At 41.4% G+C, this 15,568-nt stretch overlaps 1 protein-coding gene across 6 annotated transcripts in view; it reads right to left on the bottom strand.

Moving 5' to 3' along the window:
- Positions 1 to 15,568, bottom strand: part of MICAL2 (microtubule associated monooxygenase, calponin and LIM domain containing 2) — a 247,655-nt gene that overhangs the window by 16,365 nt on the left and 215,722 nt on the right. For 5 of the 6 annotated variants that reach the window (XM_054972925.1, XM_054972924.1, XM_054972922.1 and 2 more), the window contains 3 exons: positions 14,487 to 14,581; positions 2,761 to 2,853; positions 2,069 to 2,162 (listed from right to left, as the gene is read on the bottom strand). In XM_054972925.1, the coding sequence (XP_054828900.1) occupies positions 2,069 to 2,162; positions 2,761 to 2,853; positions 14,487 to 14,581 (282 nt within the window). The remainder of the gene's footprint in view (positions 1 to 2,068; positions 2,163 to 2,760; positions 2,854 to 14,486; positions 14,582 to 15,568) is intronic. The other variant, XM_054972920.1, reaches the window with a different exon arrangement.

Consider the following 15,568-nt stretch of genomic DNA (forward strand, 5'->3'; position numbering starts at 1 on the left):
TCACCAGCAGCTTTGGCTGCAGGTGATGTCCCCATGTGAAACTTAACCCATGTGATCATTTGGACAGCAGTCACCTGGTTCAACGGCTTCCATCCATTTCTGGTACCTGCACCCCCGCAGGGCAATTGGTTCAACCCTGTCTGCTTTGCTGGGAGTTCAGCTCTCAGGGGGTCTGTTCCAGAAAGATGTGCAGGTTTAAGCATGAATGCCCAATCTGTGGTGGCCCCGGGTAGCCAAAGGGGAATGGTAAGCATAGGGGTGGGGGAGCCTCCCAGCAGCCTGCTTATAATGGGACCCAGACCCATAAGGCTGAAGGTACATATGCATATGCTGCTAGTGTCATATATGCTTCCTGCATATCTGCCATGAATGTATGTTATATCTGACTCTGGTCTCTGAGAGTATGGGAAGTTCTTTATTGCTATAATACCAGTAGGTTATCTTGCAAGTGTTTATTTTCTCTTTCTTGCTCCACTGAGCCAGTGTCCTTGACTGCCAGTTGAAACTGGCTCAGGATGTAGCCTTCTTGAGAACTAAAGATTAGTTCATCTTTCTCACTGTCTAGTCTAAAACAATGTCTCACATCCTCTCGCCCCCCCCCCCCGGGCTAATGGTTCTTTTCCCAATGGCGGGAATATTACCTATAGCTAACACTGCTGACCCTATCTATGTCACTTCTGCCAATTTCACTGTCTGAGCACCTTGTACTGAATGGATCTCTAATAAAGTTACTTCAACTGGAACACCTGTGTGTTAACTGTGGAGAACTTGGGGATCTAACTGCCAGGGACTGCCAGGTAGCTTACCCCAGGTGTCATGATGCCTTGTTTTTGTTGGAAAGTTTTCAATTTGGGTTTAGAATTCTGTTCCAGGGCCCCGAGGCCCCCTTCGTATCTGCAAACTTGCATTCAGTCATCGGCATGGAAGGGGCAGTTCAGGACAAGATAGGCAAGGAATGTGCTGAAGGTAGGGTGTTGGGCCCCTTTGCTGCCCCTCCAGTGCCCTGTTTGTGTGTCTTGCCTTTGGGAGTGGAGCTAAAAAGGCAGCAGGTGAATTCTATCTTATTCACCACCTTTCTAACCCAAGGGGCAGGAGTTCAGTAAATGATGCCATTCCCAAGCACATGTGCTCTGTGCACTATATGTCCTTTGACCAGGCTGTCAAGGTCGTGAGGCACTGTGGAGTCAGCACTGAAATGGGCAAATGTTATCTCAAGTCAGCATTTTGCCATCTCCCTGTTCATCCTGAGGATTTTAAGCTGCTCGGTTTTTCATTCGAGGGCCAATTCTACATGGACAGGGTGCTCCCAATGGGGTGCTCAGTTTCATGTGCAGCCTCAGAGCATTCCAGCTCTCCTCGAGTGGGCCTTGCAGTACCAGCTTCACTGACTGGACACAGTCCACTATTTGGATAACTTTCTTTTTGTGGAACCTGTAGGTTTGGGCCAATGAACCCTTCTTCTGACCTAAGCAGAGGCTTGGCCCTGGCAATGGCAGGATGGACTTGGGAAAAATGAATGGGCCATTAGGGGGGATTAGGGTCTGTCAGGGTTATCTGGTATGCTTCATGGCTACCACCTGTGAGGGTAGACTGCCAGCTGGGATCCCCTGTACAAGTCCTTCACTCAGGTTCCATGGCTTGTGGTAATTGGAGCTTTAATGGGGGAACAATTTGCCTGGCCAGCCGGGTCCCAGCCCTGTGCATGGATGACTTGCACCCAGGGCCATCCAGGTGTGTCTGCCTCTTTATTTCGATTGGGGAGGGGGAAATTATTGGTTTCTTTTTACTGTATCTAATTACCTGCTGAAAGTTAGTCTGGCCAGTCTGAAGCAATTAAATAATACATTTGCTGTGTTACAGCTCAACGAAACTTCAAATTTGTGCACACCAGCTTCTAGAAGAATAATTTCTTCCACTCAACTGCCCATAACACTTAACACATTTTAATTATACAATTAGGTTCTGTGGAATTTTTTTAAATGAAGCAATTTCCTAATTTCTAGTTTCTTCAGGAAAACAGAAATCTTCCTATGAAGAAACATGAAATAATGTCCTATGTCTTATTTACCTGATTCGCCTCGCAGTTCTCTCTCTAGCTGAATGCCAAACACTTCCAGGGCTCGTTGCTTCTCCTCTACTTCCTCCAGTTGCCGCTGGATAGCCTGACAAATACCAAAATACTTAATTTTTTTCTGTGCAAAAAGGAGTTCCTATGGACATATGAAGCTGCCACATAATAAATCAGACCAATGGTCTACCTAGGTACTGTTTACTCTGACAGACAGCAGCTCTCCAAGGTCACATGCCTTTTCCTCAGACCTGCTACCAAAAATACATTTAACTGTAGACATTGGAAATTTAATCTGGGATTTAGCTCAGTGGTAAATTGCAACCTTAACATGCACTAAGACCATGATCATCTATCAAATTTCATGGTGGCATAGAGATTTAAACATTGGGGTTGAGGGGTTTCTCAGATCTTGGTCCAACACTAAACACTGTCCAACACTAGCTCTCATGGTTGTTTTTAGTTCCATTAAACTATAACATTTCCAGTAGCCAAAAGAATTGTCTGAAAATGTTCTGAGTGACATAGACTAAAAATTAAAATATATGACTGTACAGAGGAACACAAAGAGAGACGAGAACCATTGGGTTTTTTATGGGCTCTAGGCAGCAATCTCTCCTCTTCCTATAAGGAGCAGCTACTAACTACCTTCTACAAAGCCAACTGTTTCATAAGAACTATCACTTGAGTACCTGTGCTTTATGGAGTCTTTTTAGCTGTTCTTGTTTAAAAAGTTGCTTTGTTTTCTTTTCCAACTTTCTGTTTCTTTTTAGTGGCTTTTTTGCCTATAACAAAGACAAAGCAAAAAAGGTAATCAATACTTTGTACTTAGCCACAGATGTTCATAGACTTTTCTTTTAATGTGGATGTTAAGTAGTTTTATGACTGAGTTGGTAAGGCACATTCTAAGCCATTTGCCCTCATCAATAGAGACCTCGCTAGGCATTAGCAGTTAGTCAATGAAAGCAACAACAATGTTCAATCAATGAGGATGAAACCACACATCTATAAACCTAAAGCAAACTATCTTGGTGATTAAAAAGTCCACATCATAATGATTGTCACTCATGTCTTGACCTACTTATTGAATCTGCCAAAATGCTAAAACTATCCCTTGTGGCTGATTAGAAATAATGTATTTTGATGATAAACACAGCTAGAGTTGGAATTTTTCATTTTGATCTAGAGTTACGGGAGATATCTCACCATGCATGGAACACTTCACCCAGAAGAAGATACAGACTGACCAGGTGCCCAGAAAAAAGACAGGTGCTTAAAGAGGGGGGGGGGAGTAGCTAGAATATGAATGTTCTAATCAGTATCTCATAGTATGTGTTCTGAAATTACTATGCATTGTGAAGAAAGGAATGAAAAAAAACCGGATGAAGCATGAAGATCTTCTGAGCTGGAAGTTGAAGTTTATTTACACTGGAAAAGCTAGATTCCTTAACACTCCATAGTGTTTCCCAAAACACTATGGGGGACCTCTTTAAACATCTTCCATATACAGCTGCACAATATCATGTCTTATATACTATACCACAGGAGACTAATTTCCAAATACATAAAAATATAAGGGAAAGATTAAATCAAAGCCTTAAATAAATATGAAGTAGGAGTAGTACTGCTCTTTGTAGGGAAATAGTTCCCAAACTTGTTCAGATTCAAGGCCCTTTTAGAATTTTGAGAAATGGATGCCACCACAAAATGGGGGCTCTCTGCTATTTGCTTTTCTTTGGGGGTGTGGATAATCTACCATTTAAATATATTTGAGTTTATATTGGTGGAAAGATGTGTTGAATTTTCCCCACTTTCCTCCCCATACCTATTTTTAAAATAAAGTTCAATTAAATGAAATTGGGGAGGGGGTGTTGAAATTTGTAAATTTTTAACCCTCCCAAGGAAAAAAACCTAACTAAACTAACTTGCAATTGGGGTCAAAAATACCCAAACCTCCAGAAAAAGGAATGGAAACCTGATAGCTCTCTCAATCATGACATTAACTACTAAAAAAATCAGGCCTCAAGAATAACTTTCTTCAGCAATGCAGGACAAAGAAGAGTAAAACTTGAAATCAGGGGGGTCAAAAATACCTCCCATTGAAAACATCAAATCCTCACAGAAATGTAAATGGGGTAAAATTGACCCCCACCACTTTTAAAGCACAAGGCACAGTTTATTTTAAAGAAAGCAATCATTTTAACTGTTATAATACTGAAACTGCCACCATGTGTGAGTCACCCGCCATCTGGTGACAGCTGCTGCCTCCATGTGTGAGTTGCCCTCATGGGACAAACTCAAAGGGTTGGTATTGGAGATCAGTTATCCTTAGTGTGGGAATTATCATAAACTTATCCCCCATGTAATTCAACCTTTATGTCAAGCTTTAGGAAAACTCATTTGTAGCCATGGGAATTGGATGCCATCAATATGCAGATGACACCCAACTCTGTATCTTGTTATCCAAATCCCCTGGTGATGCAGTGGAGATACTGAGTTGCCGCTTGACAGCTGTTGTTAATAGGCTGAAAGCAAACAATTTGAAATTAAACCCAAACAAGATGGAAGTGATGCAGGTTGGTAAAGCAGAGATCTTGAAGGACAATTTCCACACTAAGGATAGCTGGTCTTCAATAGCAACCCTTTGATGTCATCCCATGAGGAACAATTGGACTAGTTTATAGTCCAAGGCACATTCCCTGATACCTACTTGTGCCTCCAAATGCCCCAGCAGGACAGCATAGTCTATTGTGTCTTCCTGGTGCTTCCAATCTTTGATGGAGTTCAGTTGACCCTGGCTGATTCAGTTAAGAGCCTAAGGGTTATTCTAAACCAGCACCACTGCTAGAGAAGCAAGTAAATGCAGCTACAAAAAAAGGCCTTCTCACAACTCAGACTAACCTGGAACATGGCCCCCTACCTTGACATGGCCAATATGGCCACTTGGATTCATGTCAAAGTAACATGAAGGTTAGACTACTGTGATGCACTCTACATAGGTCTCCCCTCAAAGTCCACTTGGAGACTCCAGCTGGTGCAGAAAGTCTCAGGAGCTAGATGGGAGCATAAATATCACTTCCATGTTTCAATCACTCCATTGGTTTCCTATCAGTTACCGGGCTCAATTCAAGGTCATGACTATCACATTCAAACACTTTATGGTGCTTTTTGCAAACTTTGCAAAAATGAAATTATTCAGGAGGGCTTTCTACCCAGATTATAGGACTGTCGTAAGAAGTAGCTTGTAAGAAGTGGCTCAGAGAGATGCATTGGTAGGCGCAGGGACTATATGCTACTCTGTTGGGCGCTATCTGCTGCACCATCTGGGGAGTTTCCACGTTGCTAAACATGGTATGTAAATTAGTTATGCATTGTTTTAGAACAATTACATCTCTGTGTTTAGCATTATGCTTTTTTTCAAACTTTTCTCCTTCCATACCCTATTATATCTCCTACACTGGATGTCTGAACTGCTGTTCATTATTATACTTTGCTCAATGAATGTCCTAGCTGTTGATTATATTGTATTTTCACTTGCACTGCATAATCAGCCTTGGATCTCAGTGAGAAAGGCAGACTATAAATATTATTGTTAATAAAAACAACCACAACAGCCTTAATGAATACAATCACAGTCCTTTAGATAATACATACATACAATAAATATACGACATCCCCCTTCTTTGGTGTGGTTGATACAACCCAAATACTACAAAAATGTAGAGTCAGATGTTGCTAGCACTTGATTCACCATTGGGGTTCACCTTTACCGCTAATCCATCACATAGTCCTTAAATCTGGCAGGCAACCTGACCACACACCTGCTCTTTGTTTCTACATCCTCAGCCAGGTAGGGGGAGTCAACAGGCGCTGGGAACACGTTTGAAGTGCTATGATCCTCTTCTCCAAGCAGGTCTAGAACATCAACCAAGATTTGTTATGTGCTGGTATGATCAGGCACAGCAGCAGAGTCTGGAGATGCAGAGGAACAAGCTTTTCTCAAATGTCTCTTATTCCTCTGATACACATTTCCATTTGGTGTTTCAACAGTATAAGAATGTGGTTCAGTCCTCTTTCTTGTAACTGATGCTGGTGTCCATCTCATATGTGTCCGCATCTGCACACTCTCCCCTTCTTGCAGGGGTGGAAGGGATATGGCCCATTTGTCATAGTAGGCCTTTTGTCAACACTGAATTGCCTCCAACTTCTGCAGAACTGCTGACAGCAGTCTGGGTGTTAAAGCTGCTGATGTAGCCAGTAGAATGCCACGCAAAAGCTTTCCCATAAGGAGCTGCGGGGGAGGGGGGTACTCTAGATATGAAAAAGGCATGTTCCTCAAGCTGAGTAAGACCACATGAAGATTGGACCCATCTAATAAAGCTTTTTTGAACATGTGTTTGATGGTTTAAACCATGCATTCAGCCTGACCTGGGGATAGCCAGGACTGGAAAGAGTAACAGAGATACCCCATTCAGATGCAAATTGTTTCACCACTGAATTGGCAAATGAGACATGGTCACAAATGAGCTCTTTAGGACTATCATGACGAATGAACAATGCTTTCATCTTGGCCACAAACATGTCAGCTGTCTGGTCAGGAAGCAGTAGAACCTTGGGGAATTTGGAATAATAATCAATAACTACAAGGGTAGTATTGGCCATTGAGGTAAAAAAATTCCTGATATGGTGCAAAATGTTCAATCTGTTGCTCTATGTGAGCATTCATGTTAGGCCAATACAGAATTTGACGAGCACAAGCATTCGAACTCTGCATACCTTGATGGGGAGAGTGAAGCAGAGCCAGCTTGTGAGACCGTGCACCTTGGAGGAATCAATATTTTAGGGCCAATCATGAGTAAGTCATTTTTTATCCTGATTTGATCCCTAAGAGGCCAATAAGTTCTAAGATCTGATTTAACTTTTTTTCACCTACATGGCTGTCAGTGAAGATGCAGGGCTCTGAGAACCTGTAATTCGTGGTCAATCCTTGTGTGATCTTGCATCTTTAGCAAGGAATCACTAAGTGGTTCACTACCTGCCAAACTGAAAATTACTTTGTCCTCATAAATGGGATCAGGTGTAGAGTGCAGAGGGAGTGTAGTAGCTCTGGAAAGGGTGTCTGCCACCAACATGTCTTCACCCTTGGTGTAAGCAATATGGATGTCATATTTTTGGAGCTGTATCAGCATCCTTTGTAGCTGAGCAGGAGCCTTTCCAATAGGCTTGGCAAAAATTGCTTCTAGGGGTGTGTGGTCTGACTGGACTATCTCTTGGGTGTGAAATACATACTGGTGGAATTTAGTCATGGCACAAAGAATGACTAGAAATTCCTTTTCAATTGCGCGTTTCGCTCAGCCTGTGCCAGTGCTCTTGAAGCATAAGCAATAGGTTGCTTCTGTTGAAATAGGCATGTTCCCAAACCATCTTTAGACGCATCTGCTTGTACCTCCAATTGTTCTTTTGGATCAAAGTATCGGAGTACTGGGGCAGTCTTCATGATAGCTTGTTTGAAACTGTTTAAGGCTTCCTGCTGTTCAGGTCCGCATAGTTTCTCAGCAGGGCTCGCGGAGGTGCAGTCAGACTTGATTCATTTGGTATATGTTGGACCAGGTATTGTATAGTACCTAAGAGTCTCTGAAGGCCTTTCTTGTCCACGGGGGGGGGGGGGGGCAATTTGTTGATAGCTTCCATTTTGTCGTCATCTAGTCGGATGCCATCTTTGGAAAACACATGGCCATATACTTGACCTCTTCTACCAGCAACTGTATCTTATCCTTGCTGAACTTTATACCCTTTTGTTGTGCTCTCTGAATGTCATGCTTCAAAATGGTGTCTATCATACCTGTTCAGTTTGAGAAGTGGCTTTCCAATCTCATCTAATACTTTCTTTCCGACCAGTTATGCTAGTAAAAATCTTAGGCACATATTATATCAGTGGTAGGGGATAGGAATATGGAGATGACACAGGGGTTGCAAAGTTAACTTGGGCCTTTCAGTCCTAAGTCAACCCTGATCAGCACCATAGTGGCCAAGTTTGCAGACGACACAAAATTATCCAGGATAGTAAAAACCAAAGCTGACTTATGATGAGCTCCAGGAGGATCTCCATAAATTGAGTGATTGGGCAACAATGTGGCAAATGAAGTTCACTGTAGGTAAATGTAAGGTGATGCATACCGGAACAAAAATGCCAACTTCAAGTATATGCTAATGGCATGTGAACTTGCTGGAAATGAGAGGGAAAGAAACCATGGGGTTGAAGTAGATAGATGAATGAAAGTTCAACCCACTGTGCTGCAGCAGTGACAAAGGCAAACTCTATGCTGGGAATTATTGGGAAAGGGATTGAAAAGAAAACCACCAAAATAATAATGCCTCTGTATAGAGTTATGCTACAGCCTCATTCGGAACAGTGTATGTAGTTCTGGTCACCATCTCAAAAAGGACATTGCAGAGCTAGAATAAGTACAGAAGAGGGCAACCAAGATGATGATTAAGGTATTGGAGCACCTTTCCTATGAGACTGAAGAGTCGTTTCAGTTTAAAAAAGAGACAACTAGGGTGTGGGGTGTATAACAGAGTTTTATAAAATTATGCACAGGGTGCAGAGAGTAGACAGAGAACTTTTTCACTTCCAAATACTAGAACCCAAGGGCATCCCAGTGAAGCGGATGGGCAATAGATTCAGGGCAGACAAAAGAAAATACTTCTTTATACAACAAGTAATTAAAATGTGGAATTTGCTGTCAGAAGATGTGACAGCCTCAGGCATAGACAGCTTTAAGGAGGGATTAGCCAGATTCATGGAGGACAGGTCTATCAGTGGCTACTAGCCATGGAGACTAAATGGAATCTCCATACTTAGAACCAGTAAACCTCTGAATACCAATGACAGGAGGTAATGCCAGGGGAAAGGTGTATGTTTATCATCTAGTTCCCTATAACAACAACATTCCATTTAAATATCACCCTTCAGAACAACTTAAAGTGCCGATGTTACAGCTGACTCACAGTGATTCCATGGGATTTTCAAGGCAAGAGATGGACAAAAGGGGTTTTGTGATTGCCTACTTCGGCACAGGGCTGCTGAGAGAGGGGGACTGTCGGGAAAAAATTCTAGAGTCAGCCTGAGAACCCTGAGCTGGGCTCTCTGACAGCCAACACAGCACAATTTAGCTTCCCTGCAGTGCCTCTGTTCTCCTCTGCCCTTTGTACTGCTGCTGGAGCACCATGATTACACATACACAAGTGGGAGGCAGATGTGGGGGGTGGGTTGGCCCCCATCTTGTGCCTGCATAGCCAGCCAGCCTCATGGACTGAGCTGCATGCTGGGAAGGCAGCATGTGCCCCACAGACGCCTTCTCCCTCATACGACGATCAGCTGGTTGTTGTCATCCTCCTTGCATCTGTCTTACGAAAAGCTCACGTTTTGCTGCTTCTTCCCTACTCCATTTCTTCATCTGTGTTGAGAGGCTTCTCTACCCCCAAAATGGGATTGTCATTTGGTGAATGAGCTCCTAACTGGAGGAAGTGGAGGAGGTGGGTGGCCCCACAGAAGAATATGAATGATGCAGGGGGATGGGCTGTGAAACCTTATAAAAAAGTTCCCAGGTCGTTGCTCAGAATGAGCATCAGGACTCAGGTAATACAGACTGGTGTTTTAAAAGCAGTGGGAGTTCCAAATAGGATTGCATGCCAACTGACCTGGCAAGAGGCTTGGTTTGCTCCTCTGCCTTTAATGGAAACATGAACTATAGAAATCAGCAACTGGAACAGAGCAGATGCTGCTTACCAGCTCATTCCTGCAATTCAAGCTGTTGCAAAAGGTACAGTAGAAGCCAAAGAGAAAAAAAGTTGATAACTCCTAGCTTTAGGTCAGGATAATTGCAAAAGGTTTTGGAAGGAAAAGCTGGTGCTGGTTAAAGTAGCTAGAAAGCTACTTTAGTTACTGCTGGTTGTAGGTGCAGGAGGACAGCACCATCTGGGGACTCTGATCACTTGTCTCTTCCCCATGGAGGATAAAGTGGACTTTTTACATGTTCCCTATTTTCTTTCCCCGTTAAGCACTTTTACATCTTGTGTCTCACTATATTCAATGGGGCCTATTGCCAGTGGTAACTTGTGTCTTATGTACATTTAATTTATAGTGCATGACAGTGTTCTAGCTAGATCCATTGTTTGGGGAGTCTTACTGATTCTGATTGCTTATTGTTTTCTGTGAGTACACACTGTAATTTCTTCTGTTGTTCAGCTAGGTCAGTAGGCACCAAGGAACCACCTGCTGGGTGGGAAATGCCAGGACTCACTCTCTGTTTTAGAGAAGAGATGCTTTTGGAGAAGAAAGTGGTTGCTAAACAACACATCTGTGGGTACCATGATGCCCATGGGTTCCACTTGAAAAAACCAATATACCCATTAGCTCTAATAAACTTCTCCCTTCTTTTCCTAAGCAAGACAGTGAGATAAAGAGAGTGAGAGTCTGCAAAACAGATTGAGAGAAAGTAAGAAAGAATAGGGCTCAAAAGAATGGATCACTAGCACCAGCACCTTATTGCAGAGTGTCCTGTTTAAATAAATTAAGTAAAACCTGTTCTTTAATAATCCTATCCCTTTTTCTTTAATGTTCCTTACCTAATAAACAATTATTATTCTATTCATGGTAACAGCTAGCCAATGATACTTGGTTTTGATCAGGGTCATATGGGGGGGGGGGTCTGATGGAATCTTTGCCTGAGGGCCTGTGGTGGATCTTGGCAACCGTCCCTCTGCATAGCAACCCTGGACTACCTTAGTGGTCTTCTATCCAAGTACTAACCAGGTCCAACCCTACTTAATATCTGACATTTGATGAGATCAGGCTATCCTGGGCCATCCAGTTGTAGGGAACTGGACCGTACAACTACAGTTATGTTCCATTTTGTTCCTAATACTCTACTTGAAAATATATCAGTAATAGGAATTAGATACTTGTTTGGATAGACACAAAACAAAACTAGCAAGGGTGGGGGGGGAATCAGTATTTCTCAAACAAATAATTTTGTTTTCTTATTAGTTTTGTCAGTGGGAGATAGATGGCAATAACTGTGAGCCAGCAGACATTAGTCACAGATAAAGACTTGAATACAGCCTGCTGAGACAAGTGCATTCATTACTGAACTCAAACATTTTAGACTTCGCTTTCATTCATGTAACATTCATGTGCATTGTACATTATGCATGCCATTTCCCCCAAAACATTAAAATTATAATCAGTTAGAAAACTGTCAATCAATAAGTGCCGTACCTTCATATTTTGGCTTCTGCTTTATGCACAGAAAAATTTCTATAATCATTAGATTGCCTAACATGCAGCAAGGTTTTTTAAAACGACAGTATTTGTGTTCCAGTCCTAAACATACTTATATAGTATGCTGGTCAGTGATGACCTACCCTCTAGTTTTACTCATAAGCAGGAATTCATAAGATTTAATTATAAACATATGCCAAGATTCTGTGGTATTGTTGGCCTTGGTAGCAAATAAAGATTCAGCTTCCCAAGACTACCTGTGTTTATTCTATTTTTTATAAAAGGAGCATTTGCGGCATTAGCAGCTCTGGATATGCTTGCTTTAGCCCCTTCTATCAGATGAGGCATGGGGCTGGACAAGTTTGGAGCCAGGGTGGATTTGCTCAATAAAGGCAGCCATGGTACACTGCCTAACACAACCCTCCCATTTAAATATGTTAGCATATTTTAATAAATTACAAAGTAGATCAGCCATTTAAAATAAACTGGTTAAATCTGCACTGTCTCATGTCCTTATTTGGGGGGTGACTGGGAAAGCAACTTCTAAGCCTTTATTATAATGAAGATATCTTTGAAAAGAAGACAGGTAACGCCTTGTGAAATATTAGAAGCCATAGGGGGGCTGAACAAGATTTGACGTAGGACTCGAGTGTCCTTCTAAAAACAAGACATTGTACGAGACAGAAAAAAATGACAAAATAAACTATACAAATTGAAACAGGTTATGGGATACAGCTGGGTGGAAGATTGGAAGGATTTGAAAGTATAATTCCCATACTGCATACTACAGATATAAAAAGTGTAAAGCAGAAAGGTCCTGGGACAATGAGGAGTAATCTCTAAAATGCTTGCCCTCTTCCTGGAAAAAAGTCAGCTAATGCACAACCACCTAAAAGTTAATATTAGAGGTGTGCAATTTGGTATTCCTGAGCTGAATATATCCCCCCCAAATACCTAGTATTATTGGATATATCTGGATACATGCATCTTATTTGGATGTATTCAGACAAACCAGTAATTACATTCCAAAATAATCCAGATATATTCAGGAATATCTGGGAATCTCATTTTAAAGGTTGCAGCACCTTCTTCCCCCTGCCCCCCACCCTTTGCAAGCTTACCAGGCAACAAGAGGAGGAGGGAGGGAGGCAGCATTACTGTGTGTCTGTGTCAGTGTTGCTTGCTTGCCATTTGCCATTGCCAACGTCTGGCTGCTGCTTTGGTATTACTGGCTTGCTAGGATGGATACTGGGAGACTTTGACATTGGTTCTGTTGGGCTTGCATTGGCCCTGGGCTCTGTCAGGCATCTGTGAATGACATTGGTTCTCTTGGGCTTCTAACAGTGCTCCATGCTTCTGTTTGGTTCTGCTGAATTTCTCTGGTTTAACACTGGTTCTGTTGGGCTTTGTTGGTTCTGTTGCCTTGGGAATCTTTTGATCGGTGGCTGCTACTGTGTGTTTGGCTAATGCTTCCTGTATCCTGGAGAAAGCTTTGGATTTTTTCCCCACATAGGAAACAATGGAGAGTTGCTGAGTGCAGCTTGTTCAGGGGCCTGTAGAACTGGACCTTTTGGTCCAACTCACAAAACTTGGGAGGGTCTTTAGTGGACAGGAAAAACTAGGTTTCCTGCAATCTTGGAATGGCCTTTCGAGTCTCTCTGAAAAATTTTCCTATCGGGAATAATGGAGCAGAATATATTTGGAATTCCAAATAAAACCTGAATCTGAATATTATATTGGTATTTTTAACCCAAATATTGGGAATACCGAATATATATGCTATATATGTATTCCAGATTCCCACATCTAAAAAATATGGATTTTTTAAAGCATCCAGTTCTAGTTAATATGCATTAACTAACAGTGCTGATATGAATTTCTTGATGCTGCATATTTGTCATGTTTCAGCTTGCTATGCCGATATCCCTAAATCTGGTGAGCATAAATTTCATACTTATGCTTACACTTATTGTGCAAGTTGAGCACACTGCTAATATGTTCCATAAAAAAGTAGGGAAGTGAGACAGGAAAGATCTTACCTGGTGATTTTCTCAAGTCTGGAAAGAGTGGCATTATTAATGCATTATTTCCATCAACAGGATTATATATTGCTACTGCACTGAAGAGTACGGTGTTCCATTCTACCTGCATTTTGCCCATTAGTACTTTTTCTTCCTTCCTTCCTTCCTTTTTTAAGGAAAAGGAGTTTCTCTATAGAGAAAGAACTTCATAATTGTTTAGAGATATACTTAGGTGCCAGAATTTTTGTTGATAAAAGAAGGCAGAAACCTTAAATACCAACCATTTCAAAAATATTTCTTTTTTTGAAAATTTACACTACTTCGCTGTATTTTCAAATACTTTTCCTCCTCCTCGCTAATCTTTTTGCTTTCATTTTGCTTTGGGAAAGAACAAGGGAACTTAAGGTGCTTCAGACAGCAAAGAGGGGAAAAGGTGGATTGAACATTTGAGAGTTAGAGAAAACAAATACTGAAGTGAAAAAGTAAAAGTGGGGGCAAAAAACTTTCTACCAAAAAAGTTTCTAGCAAGGAAATGACAGTAACTACAAAAAGATGAAACTGTTCTCATGGACAACTTGTACCAAGCAATCCTAAACTAGACCCTTATAAGCCCACTGACTTAATTTCTTTAGAAGGGTGTGACTTGTTTAGAATTACACTGTTGAAGCTTTGCTTTGTATGCTAGTAGATCAGAAAAAATAGTTTGCTGATGCTATATTGCATGCTAGAGAATCTATAACTTAATCTGCTGAACCTCTACATTTCCTCAAAGACAGAGGAGCCACACTAGTAAAAAAGCTGGTAATCCTAGGAGGTGATTGGTGGAGTGAGACATATATGTCACAACTCCCCCCCACACACACACACACACTTTTTTCCCTCTGCTCTCCTCGCTAGCTATAGTTCTTCAGTTAGGACACACTGGTGAGGGGTCTGAAGGAAATATGTGATCATTAGTACTTGTTCAGTAGAAGATCAAGCTATCAGAAATACTCTACTTAAAACTTATTAATAGATTGCAGGAAAATATACTTGTTAGTTTAAGACCAAAACATCAAACTCATAAAATGTAGCCCAAATCCAAAGCATTTTGAGATATTAAAAAGGTTACCTTGCATGGTAATGAGGGCTTGTGTTCTAATTCGCTATCAGAGGATGAAGAATGACAGCCGGTTACTTGTTTTCTGACAGGAAGACAGTCAGAGCCTAAAATGGAAACAAAAAGCTCAATGAGGCAGACCTTATTTTCTCTGGTGCTTTGATCTTCCCCATAGGCCTTTACGCTGCACCTGCCCTTGGCTTTCCAGGACTATATCTAACAACTGGCTGATCACATTAATTAAATCCTTGGCCACTGTTCAAGCCAATTCTCTGACTACCCCCACATTGCAAACATATCAAGTTTTAGGTACAGATCAGTTAATTCCTGTTTCCTATTCATGATGCCTCGGCTTGCTATCAAAACTCAAATCTGTTACTAAAATTCATATCTGAAGTTTGCTGTGTTATCTAAATGGTTGTCTAAGGCTCACCATGCAGCATAATTGAATGCATGAAGTCTGAGATATCTCTTAAACAAATTACCCTTATGAGTCTTGTAGCATCTGGCACCCATTTTTACATTGTGACATCTGCTCAGTGTAAAAAAACTGGCGTCAGAATGTCTGGTCATATATATATAAAAATCACAAATATAATCAAAAGCAAATGGCCTTTCTGAAGTTTTTATCACACAGCTTCATGCAGCATAAATATTTCATTAATTAGGTCTAAACCAACATCATATATTTTGCTCTCTCTCAGGATTATCACACCATGGAAGAGTAAATGTGCGTGCACACGCTCTCTCTCAATATCCAGCCTCTGATGCATTCTTCCACTCACTCTCTCTGAAATTTAAACAAGGTCTATGGGAGAAATTGTAAGCAAGAGTCTTGTTCTGGCACCCCAAAGGTTAATAAAATTTTATTCAAGCATACGTTTTCATGGACTAGCCACGTCCTCAGATGCAATGAATGAATCTTTAAGGATCTTTCTTAGTCTTTAAGGTCCCACACAAAACTCCTATTTTTGGTACATCACACCAACAGATATCCCTCTCAGAGAAGTGGTCCTTCAGAAATTCAAGCTGATTTGTTTTTATTTTTAGAATTTGGGGGGCAGTTTGTCAAACATATGTTTTTAAAAGTCATT

The sequence above is a fragment of the Eublepharis macularius genome, chromosome 2 (genome assembly GCF_028583425.1).
Source record: "Eublepharis macularius isolate TG4126 chromosome 2, MPM_Emac_v1.0, whole genome shotgun sequence".
NCBI lineage: Eukaryota > Metazoa > Chordata > Lepidosauria > Squamata > Eublepharidae > Eublepharis > Eublepharis macularius.